General features: G+C 41.7%; 2 protein-coding genes across 2 annotated transcripts in view; one reads left to right on the forward strand and one right to left on the reverse strand.

Moving 5' to 3' along the window:
* The window catches only part of IRAG2 (inositol 1,4,5-triphosphate receptor associated 2), a 43,434-nt gene extending 37,883 nt beyond the window's left edge, over window positions 1-5,551 (forward strand). The window contains exons 34-40 of the mRNA XM_076343299.1: window positions 834-981; window positions 1,865-1,908; window positions 2,557-2,634; window positions 2,740-2,804; window positions 3,276-3,377; window positions 3,552-3,656; window positions 4,762-5,551. Coding sequence (XP_076199414.1) covers window positions 834-981; window positions 1,865-1,908; window positions 2,557-2,634; window positions 2,740-2,804; window positions 3,276-3,377; window positions 3,552-3,656; window positions 4,762-5,005 — 786 coding nt within the window. The 3' untranslated portion in view covers window positions 5,006-5,551. The remainder of the gene's footprint in view (window positions 1-833; window positions 982-1,864; window positions 1,909-2,556; window positions 2,635-2,739; window positions 2,805-3,275; window positions 3,378-3,551; window positions 3,657-4,761) is intronic.
* The window catches only part of DNAI7 (dynein axonemal intermediate chain 7), a 28,001-nt gene continuing 19,382 nt past the window's right edge, over window positions 5,168-13,786 (reverse strand). The window contains exons 11-16 of the mRNA XM_076343300.1: window positions 10,086-10,252; window positions 8,970-9,114; window positions 7,964-8,178; window positions 7,094-7,261; window positions 6,747-6,860; window positions 5,168-5,754 (exon numbers count right to left, since the gene is read on the reverse strand). Of these exons, the coding sequence (XP_076199415.1) occupies window positions 5,479-5,754; window positions 6,747-6,860; window positions 7,094-7,261; window positions 7,964-8,178; window positions 8,970-9,114; window positions 10,086-10,252 (1,085 nt within the window). The 3' untranslated portion in view covers window positions 5,168-5,478. The remainder of the gene's footprint in view (window positions 5,755-6,746; window positions 6,861-7,093; window positions 7,262-7,963; window positions 8,179-8,969; window positions 9,115-10,085; window positions 10,253-13,786) is intronic.

A 13,786-nucleotide genomic window follows, 5' to 3' on the forward strand; every position in this document is an offset into this window, starting at 1 on the left:
CCATGTAAATGTATTTTGTAGAAAGTTAAAAGCTTCTAGATGTAAAGGGATTGCAGTATCTGTTTGCTAGGCTTCTGATTCTGGAATTAGATTTAGGAATCTCGTGTATGTAATGCAGACTGACCAGTACAGCTTAATCCTGGCTTTCTCTTCTCGGATCACGGTTTGTGGTGTTACAAGGAATCCCAGGCACTGTGAGAGCAGCTACATTGCACTAGCATTGTACAAAAACACACGACAGAAATATGGTCCTGATTTAAAACAAACAAACAAAAAAAACCTGAACAAACAAAAATCCAGAAAAAACTTTGCATCAGAAGAATGTAGAGAGCACAAGAATGCAATGTGGTAACAAAATAGTCTTGATGCTCTAACAGTAATTCTGTGCCTTATGGAAAGGGCAGCTAATAAGTTGAATCTATGGAAATTTACAAAGACCTGCTCAAATGTTATGTGTAATTGTGTATAATGCCAAAGAACAGCATGGAAATGTGACTTGGCAATACTAGAAAATGCGTGGTGGCAGCTGAGACTGTAGATCAGAGAAAGAGATGAGGAGGAGCTGTAAGGGCTCAGAAAATGAAGACTAATTTATTTTAGGATAAGAGTAATCACTGGAGAAATAAGACCTGTGTTAACTTGGGCATGTGTCAAGAGATGGGTTGTAGTGAAACTTTGAAAAGGTGGACAAAAATGAGAGGATGTTGCATCATGGTGATACAAGGTGAGAGTAGACCGTTAAGGGGGGGGGGGGAAGTCTTAAACTGTAAACATGATGCAGTTCCTCAAAGAGCTGCTTCTTTTTCCTATTGCTGTTGCACTCCCTCCGTTAGGAGAGCCGTGTCAGCAAGGCTGTGGAAGTAATGATTCAACACGTGGAAAACCTGAAGCGCATGTACACAAAAGAACATGCAGAACTTGAGGAGCTGAAACAGGTCCTGCTCCAGAATGAGAGATCCTTTAGTTCTCTTGGAGATCGAGGTAAAGCTGCTTCGTCTTTCCTCTTTCTAGCACCTGCCAGATAGACCCTTATCTAATTGAAGCTTAACATAGTAGGTGGAGGGGGGTTATATGGACCGTTGTATCTCCTCTCCTAAAAATAGAGGAAAAAATAGCCATTTACTAACAGTATTAGAAACAACTCTCTGAAATTAGACTTGTATGTAAATTGTCATGAATCTTGGGGGGGGGGGGGACATTGCAAGTATGCAGTAATGTTCTGGCTTTTAGAAAAGTGCATTGCACATGGTGGTGATAATCTTATTCCTTGTGAGCAGTAGATTTGGGTGCTCACTCACACTGGAGCATTCCCAGTAGCTATTTCTAGGTAGCTGAGCTTTGACTGCTCTCTACAGATGCTTCCTGCTCTTTTCTAAATACAAATTGCAGACTCCTTAAGTGCAGGTGCTCTGAATTTTCCCCCTGTAAGCAGATGGTACAGTGGTCAGGTTTTCAGATGGCACTGTGCACTTGTGACTTTGCCAGAGAAGGATTAAATTCTTCTGAAAAACAGAACATGTATTTTTAAAAACAGAAAGAGCAGTCTCACACACCGGTAAAATCCTCGCAGGAGCCGTCTGAATCACGGGCCGTTCCTTCCTGACAGTAAAAGATTGTCCTGTAACAGGACACTGCCTCGATAATAGAAGAATACATTTAATGATAGCAACAGAAACCGATGCTTGTAGAGGATGTATAATGTGTGAATATTACAAACTTATCTAATGAAATAGAAAGCTTTTTCCTGAAATCTCATTTCTGCTTTCTGAGAGTACTCTGATAGACTGCAAAAAGTCAGACCATTAGTTGCAAATAAAGCTCACTGCATTCCTGTAAGCCTTTCTGATGTTTGATCTCTTCACAGATGAATCTACAAATAAAAAGCTACCAAATTCTTTTAACTTTAAGGTAACGGCTGTTACAGCTTAACATGACATTTCAAGTGCCTTTTTGAGTGTGTGTGTATGTGTGTTTTCTTTGCCTTCTCACGCGCTGGTGCTCTGCTACATGCTTGACTTGGTAGCTTTCTGTCTCAAATGTGGGCCGATGTCATCAAACACGAGGATCTATTTTCTCAATCACCCCCACCAACCTGAGGGAACTGCATGTGGTCCCACTTAGAAGATGAAGTGTTCACGGAAGCCAAAATGGCTGTGCTCTTATGCAACGGTTAAGAAATATTGTTCGTGTGTGGTTCTCTCATTGGGGCTACAGAAGAAGGGTTTAGCACACAGATACGAAAAAAATAGATGGGGGCAATTCAAATTTACTGTAGGAATTCCTGTGAGCACCATTAGGAGAATTTAGATGCCTTCAATGTTGGTATTTTGCTGGAATCTGTGTAGCCAGCCTCACTTCAGATGCTTAGAGGGGGAAAAGCAGTTAATGTGGAAAGATGCTGCTTTAAAGAATATGGTTTGGGCTGCACTTATGATTTGATTCTTCTTTGTGTGTCACTTTTTATACAGTTTGTATAAAAACAGATGATATTTTATGTGATCGGTGACTAGTCTTGTCATTCCCTGATAGAGTCAGTAATGCCTCTTATTTTTATAGCCATCATCATCCCTTCGAAGAGTTAGCATTGCAACGTTGCCCAGGAGTGCTGCAAATGCAGGCATTGGGTTGCCACTGGTAAGTAAGGGTTCCCGGATGGTGAGGTGCTTTACCGTCTCAAAACTGGCTGGGCTGAAGCGCGAAAATGCCAATGCAGTTAAGTGTGTCAAACTTCTTCTCTAGGCCCAATTCCATGAACCTGACGGAGATGAACGGAGTGATAAATTCGGCAGGAGATCAAGCAGTTGGTAAAGTTACTTGGGCTTGTCTTTGAACAGGGTTAAATATTTTTCAACTCTCAGTGTGCCTGTATTAAGCAGCTTATGGAGCATCTTGTGGTATAATAATGTTTAGGCTACACCTTTCACATTAGTTTAACATGCTTCGATAGGTAAGTGAGCCTTCGTGACTAAATGTTACAGCTCTTCCTTTTTTATTTATTTTTTTATTAAGGGTTGAGAGTTTTAAAAACAAATTACCTCAACTTTCTTGCTTTAGAACTAAAATATGAAATCTAGGCAGCTAGCATCAATGGATATGGGTTTTTTTGGTCGTGTTTTTTTTTAAAAAAAAAAAAAAAATAATCCTAATTTCAGGCAACTAACTTTGGAACTTATTTGTCTAAGGCCTACCCAAATGAGTAGGCTGCTGCTGAATTTCTAATTTCCTGCTATATATCTGATGGGGAAATTAAGGCAAATGTCTTTAAAATATGACAGGGGACGACTGGGAGCAAAGCAAAATGAGAAGCGTCCTTCACTACAGCGGTTCATTAGCACATATTCCTGGGCAGAGGACGAAGACAAATGTGCTGAAACAAAGTAAGTTCAACAGCACTCTCCTCTGAGGTGTATGTGCAGGGTTGGTTGGTTTGTTTATTAAAAAACTTTTAACTGTCCACTACCTGATCAGAGCTATAAAGTCAAGCTATTGTGAGCTCTGTGAAATTGAATGCTTGATGGAAAAGCTTTGGAACTGTTGATGCTTGCTTACAGAAATGAGCAGTTGGAATCACCTGCTGAAGTACAAGAAGAACCATCAAACAAGGAAAGTATCTCTGAAAAAGGAAAATGTTCATCAAAATGGAGCCTAGAGTCAGCGTAAGTTTTCTCACATCATTGTGAGGTAAAGCAACATTTGGGTGGTGGACATGGGAAGAGGAAGCAAAGCTGTAGCTTTGGCTTGGTTGTTAATGCCGATTTCTTAAACAAACCAACTGGGAATGAGTAATCTTAGGTGCCAGAGACTCACCCCACCCAGGGATTCGTTACTAACCCTAAATGGTGAGGTAAAGAGGAACTTCATGCTATGATCCCACCTCTTCTAGTTACTCTGTTATACTCTGACGGCTGTTATAGCTAGGCTACTAGGTCATGCTAACATGTGCTCTTGTAAAAATGATCAAGGGTTTGAGGCCTGTGCAAAATTTAACAGCAGCTTTGGCACACATTGAGAGACAAGCAGGTTATCAAGACTAATTCCAGACTATTCCAGCTAATTTCTCTGGATATCTCAAGTCAAGGAAGAGAGTACTGTCCTAAACAAGTATGCCTCGGAAGCCCCTGCCTTACAGGAAAGGCGGTCTGTTGTCTCTGCAGAGAAACTGTTTATTCCATACGAATATCCCATGCTAAGCCTCCACTCTGAGCATTCCTGATCAAGGGGGAGCATGTAAAACTGAGAAGGCAGCAAGAACAAATATTTCTTTCTATTGTTTGATAAAGGATGGGGATACCCAATGTCATGAGAGGTCTAGGGTTTGGATAGTCAGTGAGGGTAAGACCTCAGGGAAGGCACCAAAGCCCTAGAAAACAATAAAACACAAGGCCAGCACTTTTCAGTGCTTTCTACAAGCAAGATTTCTTCATGAGCTGCAAGGCAGCTTTTGTGAATCCGCTTCAGAAACACAGTGGGGTACAGGGAGCATGGGTGCCTGAACTGGGCTCACGGGTCAGGTCAGTCACCTAAATAGCTTACTGAGAACTTGCTTACCAAAGTCTGCATTTTAAACCCAGAACATAAGCTACCATTGCACATAGCTCCCAATACAGGAACCACCATGTCACTCTTGATGGTTAAGGATCTGTAGGTTTGTGGGGTCTGGTTTGCTTTAGGGATTTTTGGGGTGGGGGAGTGGGGTTGGGAAGAGGGCTTCCAAGTTTTGAAGAAAAACTGAACCACCCTATGACTTACTCTTCTGTGCAGGTGCAATTTAATGTCATCGTTGGCATCCCATTTCAAGACTTCCTTTTCCAACGCTAACAAAACTCTCTGGGTTTCTGTTTCCATCCTGGTACTGCTTGCTGCTCTTACAAGCTTCCTCACTGGGCTGTCTCTTCAAAGACCAGCAGACGCAGCACCTGTAGGAACTGGGGACTCCTGGACCTCACTACAGCAACTGTTGTGGCCATATACAGGACTTCAACACAATGGACCACCCCCAGTATAACAAAGGTTCTGACTTTTGTAGTTATACTTCCAAGTTCTGGATGACAGTATGAGAAGCTGAGATAGTATATTTAAGGTTACATGTTTGGGGTTGTTTTGTTGAGTTGTGGGTGGTTTTGGGGGAGATGGTTTTTTGTTTGTTTGTTTTTTTTTAAATCATGACTTGAAATGGAAAAATTTTTATTCCCCCCCCATTCTGACAAAAGTCATCTTTACAAGTACCTAAAAGGGTCTGAGTTCCATTCAGGTTTACAATAAAACAGTTAGTCATTTTGAACATAGCTAACAATAAATATGGCTAAGTGGTCTAGCCACAAGAGAATAAAGAACTTATTTTGCTTTAACAAAAATAAAATGTTTGCATTTTAGTCACTGAAGCTGTTCCAATGATTTGAATAAAAAGGATTCAAGACTTGAAATGTAACTTTACTGAAAGCTTTTGATAATAAAGTTTTAAAGGAAAGCATGCAGTATTTAAGAGTACGTTAAAACTCTTGTAGCAAGTAGTAGCTGATACACAACATCAATAAATAAGAAGCTAGCTGTTTCCACTTTATCAATTGCTTCTTTGCTGGCAAAGTCCTTAAGCATATGGTAGAGTGTGGAGTGAAATTCAGAACCTTCCTCTAGCTCTTCTGAAAAAGCTTCACTGGTTTCGGTGATCTTGAGCTTTTGTGCTTTCTGACCATTAAACATGTAAAGAGACCAGTCTTTGCCTCTGACAGAATCTGCTTTAAGATGCTCGCTTACCTATTGCAGAATAAAATGCACTGTAAGATGAAGCCCATGACTCTGACAGAGTTTAGAATTTCATACTAGAATATAAATTCTAGTATACTCACAAGTGTAATACAGAAACAAAACCAAGATGCTGCTTTGAACCCCTAAAACAATACTAGCTCTCTGTCCCTAAGAGACTGTGTACCAGGTACTGTAGCAACGCCAAAATCTTCCATCTAGTTTGCCTTTGTAAAATGCAAGGTTTGGCCACTCCGGTGGCTGCTCCTGACTCCTGTAGAGAGAGCAGCTAGGTCCAACAGGCATCGCTTGTTTTAGTTCTTGCTCCTGGGATTAAGTATTAGGCTAAATATTTGTATGTCCCATGCATTTAACTCGAGAGTGGGAGAGCTTCTCAAGATTTCGACAGTACGGTACGTTCTGTATCTGCAACTGCGAGTATTTTTCTGTCTGTCTGGGCGAAGTTTTAACCACATATGGTTTAGTTCACAGAGGGGAAACAAATCAACGCTTAAGTTGCTTATTCCCTCCTTTACAGTAAGGAACAAATGAAACCCCATATGGACAAGAAGAAAGTTCCGAATATTAATTATAAAAACTTACACATCAGACTGCTATTCAGAGGACACCTACAGTAGGATACTTCATGAAAATCAGCATCCAGCTACATCATCCCAGCTTTGGCTAAAGCTGACCTGTCAGCTATACATCCTAGCACATTAGCAAGTGTCTTTGTTACTGAGATGTGTGTCCCATTAGAGAGCTCGCAAATGCATGAGCTGTGAGGCAGTGGAGAAGCAGGCTTTGAAGTTTTACTGACACACACTGAAAGCTGCTAAATAGTCAACTCCAAGTCTTAAAACTGCCGCACTAGGAGCGTAGGCAGGGGTTGAAGACAATGTTTGAGATGAGCGTAACTTAGAGAAGTTAATTGTTTCTGTCTCTTTAACTGTGATAGAATTCTACACTGGTTTTCTCTAGAAGTTTAGTCTAAATCCACAAACCTTGAACACTACTTGCTCTTGACCTGCTTCTAGATTCCACTTGCTCCAAGCAAAAGCAAAAGCAGATGCAACCAGTGCCATCTGTTGATAGGCCCTAACTTCTGCTAGGGGAGCCTGTAATGCAAAAGTACAAGTTAGAAAATATACATGTATCATTCAGTCTAATTCCCTGTGTTATACAAGCGTAAGAAAAAGCTTGCTTTAACCAGAAGCCACTGGCTAAGTTGGCAGAACTCTTGTATGCTTGCCACCTGATTCTGCACAAGAGGTCTTCGTATAAGAAAATGTTACCTAAGTGAAAAATAGGTGGAAAAAAACACAGGAAAACCATTCACGCTGGCACTCACCTTCTTGTTCACAGAGACGTACTTGTGAGAATACTCTCCTGGGAAAATATTCACACCAGCTTTTTTCAAAACTGCTCTTAGGTCAACTGGACTTATCCATTTTCCTGTGATGTGGGAAAGCACATCCTTCTCTTCCACCGCTACTGAAGACAACATACACTGATTCCCCTGTTGTACAAACCAGTGAAAGCAACTTACTGGTCATGAAAGCTGTTTTCTGCTTCAGGCATCAAATATTAATATCGTTGCTATTCTGGATAATGCATACGTTATCTACCACTCTGGGCTGTAAACCTTCATTCGCGTATCCTGAAGAAAGCCACTTTTCTGCAGGATTTCAGAAACAACACTGGTCTACTGGCCCATGCCTTCCACTCATACCAACTCTTTTAAAATCACGTCTGTTACTGAACTGATTTATATGGCAATGAGCCATATGGATAATCATGTGTAACTTGAACCTTTAGGAGGAACAAGTAGCATTAGTTGTAGGTTACCTGAAATGCTTTCGTTTCTCTTGGTATAGGTGGGAGGAGCGAGGAACAATTTTTAAGTAAGTTTCTAGCTGGTGAAACAGTCTTGAATTCAGCAAGGTAGTTATCGATATCAAAGCACTTACTGGAACTTTGCAGAACGATCGTACAGGTGCTTTCTTCTGACCAGTTCACAGAAAATAACTGAAATTAAATCACCCGTACTGTTCCTTACAGTGCTTGGAAAGGAAGAGATCCTCATTTTCACCGGCGCAGAGTGAGATCCAAATTGCTCTTGTGGAAGCACCCCAAGTTCTTAATAAAGGACACTGTAATAATGCTGTATTTTTTTAACAAAAATCTGCAAATGTGTTATAAAAAAAATTATTTACAGTACCTTAATTTGTATCTGAATCGTTGCAAAGACTGCAGTAACCGTAAGTAGTGCTTCATCCATACCAGTAGGTCGCAGTTCCCATGCCTGATACGGCATGTTGAGATGAGCATCCTGGAGAAGTGCTATTGTATAAAAGGCACCCATCTCAAAGGTGATACTCTCTTCTTGTGTTTCGTACGTTATGTTGCTGATGCCATCAGTTCTCCACTGTTGGCCTTTACAAAAGGGATGCAAAAAATACAACGATGCATATGTAAAGCTTCTGCTTGTGGTATGTGCTGGGGAAGAATTAGTTAGTAAAGACATCCTAGGTTAACAAATATTCACAAGTAAGAAAATACTGGGCACAAAATAAAAAGAATTAATTTAAGGCAAAAAATCCCCTCATTTTAATTGTCTTCAGGTATAAGATTGGGCTAATTTTGACAGGAAAGCTTCTCCTTAATCTCAAAAGAAATACAGATACTAACGTAACTGTTATTTCTTACTTGCTATGTAGCAGTCCACAAGCTCATTTTCAAGAGTACCTTCAAACTGTTTTCATAGGTTCTACTCTACATTCATGAAAGAGAGTCAGAGGTATGTTGTATTTATCTAATAACTAGAATATGGCATTTGGTTTTTAACACTTAATTTTCATATTTTAACTTAACACTAATGCACGTAGTTAGGAACTGATTTGGCTCAAAGTGGACCTTACATGGCTTCACCCTAGCAAAACTTGATTTGTGGTATAGAGTTGTACTACCGCCCATTAAATGGTGTGTATTTTTTTCCATTCATATTAAAAAGCTACAGTAAAAAGCCTCAACAAGCAGCCCATTATTAGCTCTGATGCAGAAGAAAATAGAACCAAACAAAACCAACCCCAAATCCATTAACACTGAAGTCCCCAAATTACTTCTGGGCTCTGAATTGGCTCTTATCTTCACAGCTGGATTCTAGAAAACTCAGGTATAAATTCCATTATTCAATTTTAAAATAAATTTATGTCCTAAGTTCCTACCTGCAGGATCCCATCGGGCTATCACAGGATCCTCAAAATACATCACATTGTCAGAAAGCCTAAGGGTTATCCGTACTGGTGGACGTGTGGCATCTTCAGCCTCTTCCGGGGGATATGGGTATGTCTCCAAGCCAACATCGAGTACCTTTGGCAAGATGGGAAAAGGACAGATAACATTTTTATTAGAAAATGCAGTAGCCTACTTTTTTTTTTCTTTAAGTCCCACCTAATCACCTGCGGAGCTTCCTACCGCACCACTTAAAAATTTATTAGTATTAATGGTTTGCTAATATTGTGCATTTCCAACTACAATGTTGAAGACAGGAGAAGGGTGACTACCAACAGGCCTTTGAACCCTTCAAGTGCTGTCGATGGCACCCTTAAGGCAGTGCCACACAGCAGGCATAGTCATTTTTTAATAGATCCACAGCCTCCAAAAAAAACAAGAGCACCTGAGAGGCAAAAGCAGATATAATTCCACTTTGTCCACACAGTGTCAAAGGGAATGAAAGAGGTCACATGCGACTGGTAGTGCAGGTCTGTGTGCTCGGCTGGGAACGAAGATCCCATGCCTCTTGATCTGCCCACAGTCCCGCTTTCTTAAGCTTGTACGGGAATTTCACTTACTAAAGGTTTTCAGCTTCACAGTAAAAACTGTGACGTAGGTTAGCGCTGCATCAGGCTCCACAAGCGGGAAAACTAGAGCACATTGGCTGTAGTCCTCAAATACCGTGCAGAGCCTGGAACTGAACTGGCAGTAATTTTGTTACCATCCTTCTTTAAGTGTACCTTTCACGTATGAAAAACTAAGAACTTCTCTCTTTGCTGTTATGCTTTGGCCAAGAGCATTTTCCAGCACAACAATCTGTGCTCGCCATGCTAACGAGCACTGACTGAGCACACACCTCGCTAAGCACAGGCTGATCTGTTTCTCCCCAGCTGCTCCAAAAATTGGCCAAGTGTAATTGAACAATGATTTGAAAACTTAGTCCTTTACTTGGCCGCTCAAGAAATCACGTACGCTGCATATGTACAGTGGTGACACACCTCAGGAACAGCTCTTCAAGGATGACAGGGAAGAGGACGGCGTGGGGTGTAATCTCTTTCCTCACCTACCTCCACCATGCTCCAGTCCTTGATTTGTTTGACCTGAGGTGGAAGCTGCAGTACATTGATGTGGTACACACCACCCACAGGTACAAACTGTTGCAAATCAACGATGTTTTCATCATTTATCGCCTCTTCTTTTTCATTCGTCTCTTCCTGTGTCAGTGGATCCTGAACTAAAAAATAACCAAACAACATGGCTTAACTTAGTGCTTAAACCAAGATACGGACATTTCCCGCTTCTATTATTTTCCACTTTTGCACAAAAAGCCCATGCGCTTGAAGAGCTTTACACGCTGCAGCATTTCAGCACCATCTACTGGTGTTCCCCAAATCTTTTAACAATTAATTGAAAAGAGGGGAAAAGAAAGACAGCTGGACAATGAAAAGCACTTGTTTTGGTACTGAGCTTTTTAACAGATTAATCTCTGCTCTAACTTTGTAGTCAATTCAAAATGCTTTATACAGGAATAATGTTTTACTGACAAAATGAGTCACATCCGTCATTAATCACAGAAGAATTTCACAAGTATACAATACAGTAGATTCCAGACAGGTTTAGTAAGACTGTATTGGTATGAAAAGAAATGAGGCCAATAAAAAGATAAAAGACACCTGCAGGTCATGTGCTGAAGGTGAAAGACAGATGATGGTGTTTATGAAGAGCAAGAGGGATTTAACATGAAACAAAATTTTCAGATAACAAAGATAATTCATATTTTTTCTACGCATAATTATGTATATATTATATATATGAATTTAAGTTTTAATTAATTGGAAAATGTTATTAGAAGGCATCAATGCCATGGACAAAAATGCCTACAAATATTTTCTTTAACAAAAAAAAACCCAAAACCAAGCCCACATAAAACATTGCACTGGATGTTATAGAAGGAGGACGGAAGTTACCGTTGACAGGGATCAAGAAAAAGTGTTCGATACTGTAAAAAAACCAGCTACTCTGTGTGTGTGTGTGAGTGAGTTGTGAAATTTGCTTTTAGAGAGTGAGATGATCTCAAAAAAAATGACAAATATCTATATAAACTGTCTTTAAGCTTTTAAAAAACAAGTGAAAATTGTGTTAATTTTATAACGACAGATTTAGTTGCATCATGCAGAGGTTTTATTCTACTGCATTCACACAACAGTAATGTCCTTTTGCAGTTATTCCAAGCAAAAAAATTTACAGGAAGTAAAAAACATTTTACTACCAGCCACAGTGGTAGCTTGCACTTTAACTTGCTTTTCAAAATAACAACACAAAAATATTTAGGTGTCTTCTAAACAAAACTAGTCATTCTCCCCAGCGAAACTAACTTCTTAACACTGGTACAAAGAAGTTAAATCCAGAGAACTGCAGTAGTTCTTGCTCTTTTCCCTGTTGTTGCATTCCTGTCTTTTTCCTCTCGTCTACCTGGCTGCCTGTTTTCACGGAATTTGTGGTAACTGAGCATCCTTTCAAACTCTAGTCTGAAAAGTGGTTGAATGGGTTGTGCGGGCCAGCACAAGCATAGTTTCCTAGGCTTTCTCTCCTTATTAAAGCAGATAGACAAGCTTGAAGGCATTCAGGTATAATTAGTACACTTCTGTGCACGTACATTTCACCTAATACTATGGTAGGGATTTTCAAAGCCTTACCGAAATAAAATAGCTAATTCCTCCAACTGAAGCCCACGTTCTTTATATTCTCTTGAAAACCGCCTTGTTTGGGTGGTCTTTAGGGTCTAGTCTGACAACTGGTTGCTTGGACTGTGCTCAGCAGAAAGTGTTGTGGGGTGGAGTTTGGTTTTGTTGGTTTTTTTTTTCCACAACAAGGAAAAGGCTGTACAGTTCAGCTAAACTATGCTGAATAGAATCATAGGATCATAGAATCATTAAGGTTGGAAAAGACCTCTAAGATCATCGAGTCCAACCATCGACCCAGCACCACCATGCCCACTAAACCATGTCCCTAAGCAAGCACCTCATCTACACGTCTTTTAAATACCTCCAGGAATGGGGACTCAACCACTTCCCTGGGCAGCCTGTTCCAATGTTTAACTACTCTTTCAAGTAAATAAATTTTTCCTCATGTCCAATCTAAACCTCCCCTGGCGCAACTTGAGGCCATTTCCTCTTGTCCTATCGCTTGTTACTTGGGAGAAGAGACCGACACCCACCTCGCTACAACCTCCTTTCAGGTAGTTGTAGAGAGCGATGAGGTCTCCCCTCAGCCTCCTTTTCTCCAGGCTAAACAACCCCAGTTCCCTCAGCCGCTCCTCATAAGACTTGTTCTCCAGACCCCTCACCAGCCTCGTTGCCCTTCTCTGGACACGCTCCAGCACCTCAACGTCCTTCTTGTAGTGAGGGGCCCAAAACTGAACACAGTATTCAAGGTGCAGCCTCACCAGTGCCAAGTACAGGGGCACGATCACTTCCCTACTCCTGCTGGCCACGCTATTTCTGATACAGGCCAGGATGCCATTGGCCTTCTTGGCCGCCTGGGCACACTGCCGGCTCATATTCAGCCGGCTGTCAACCAACACCCCCAGGTCCTTTTCCACCAGGCAGCTTTCCAGCCACTCTTCCCCAAGCCTGTAGCGCTGCATGGGGTTGTTGTGGCCAAAGTGCAGGACCCGGCACTTGGCCTTGTTGAACCTCATACAGTTGGCCTGGGCCCATCGATCCAGCCTGTCCAGGTCCCTCTGCAGAGCCTTCCTACCCTCGAGCAGTTCAACACTCCCGCCCAACTTGGTGTCGTCTGCAAACTTACTGAGGGAGCACTCAATCCCCTCATCCAGATCATCAATAAAGATATTGAACAAGACTGGCCCCAAAACTGAGCCCTGGGGAACACCGCTCGTGACCGGCCGCCAGCTGGATTTAACTCCATTCACCACAACTCTCTGGGCCCGGCCGTCCAGCCAGTTTTTGACCCAGCGCAGAGTACACCTGTCTAAGCCGTGAGCCGCCAGCTTCTCTAGGAGAATGCTGTGGGAGACGGTGTCAAAGGCCTTACCGAAGTCCAGGTAGACCACATCCACAGCCTTTCCCTCATCCACTAGGTGGGTCACCTGGTCATAGAAGGAGATCAGGTTGGTCAAGCAGGACCTGCTTCTCATGAACCCGTGCTGGCTGGGCCTGATCCCCTGGTTGTCCCGCTCATGCCTTGTGAGCGCCCTCAAGATGAACCGCTCCATAATCTTCCCCGGCACCGAGGTCAGGCTGACAGGCCTGTAGTTCCCCGGATCCTCCTTCTGGCCCTTCTTGTAGATGGGCGTCACATTGGCAAGCCTCCAGTAGTCCGGGACCTCCCCCATTAACCAGGACTGCTGATAAATGATGGAGAGCGGCTTGGCGAGCTCCTCCGCCAGCTCCCTCAGCACTCTCGAATAGTTTGCAGTTGTTTTATTTAAAAGACAAGCACTACAAGAAAACTCAGTCCTTTATTAAACCAAAGGACACCCCAACACAAGAAATTTGTAACCTAACTTACGTGGGACAGATATAAACAGTTTTCTTTCCTAGAATTAGGCCCTCTTTTAGTGAAGTATATCAGCACGTATCTCGCTTTAAGCACACATTTAAGTAAAGCTCAGTAATACTTACGCTACCTGCGTGCCTACCATTATATGCGTTTGAATAATTTTTTTTTGAGGAATTCAATCTCACCAGACAGCCTGGCAGATTCATAAAGATTGTGTACTTCACCCGTAAACATACATAAACGT

This window comes from Aptenodytes patagonicus, chromosome 1 (genome assembly GCF_965638725.1).
Source record: "Aptenodytes patagonicus chromosome 1, bAptPat1.pri.cur, whole genome shotgun sequence".
Taxonomy (NCBI): Eukaryota; Metazoa; Chordata; class Aves; order Sphenisciformes; family Spheniscidae; genus Aptenodytes; species Aptenodytes patagonicus.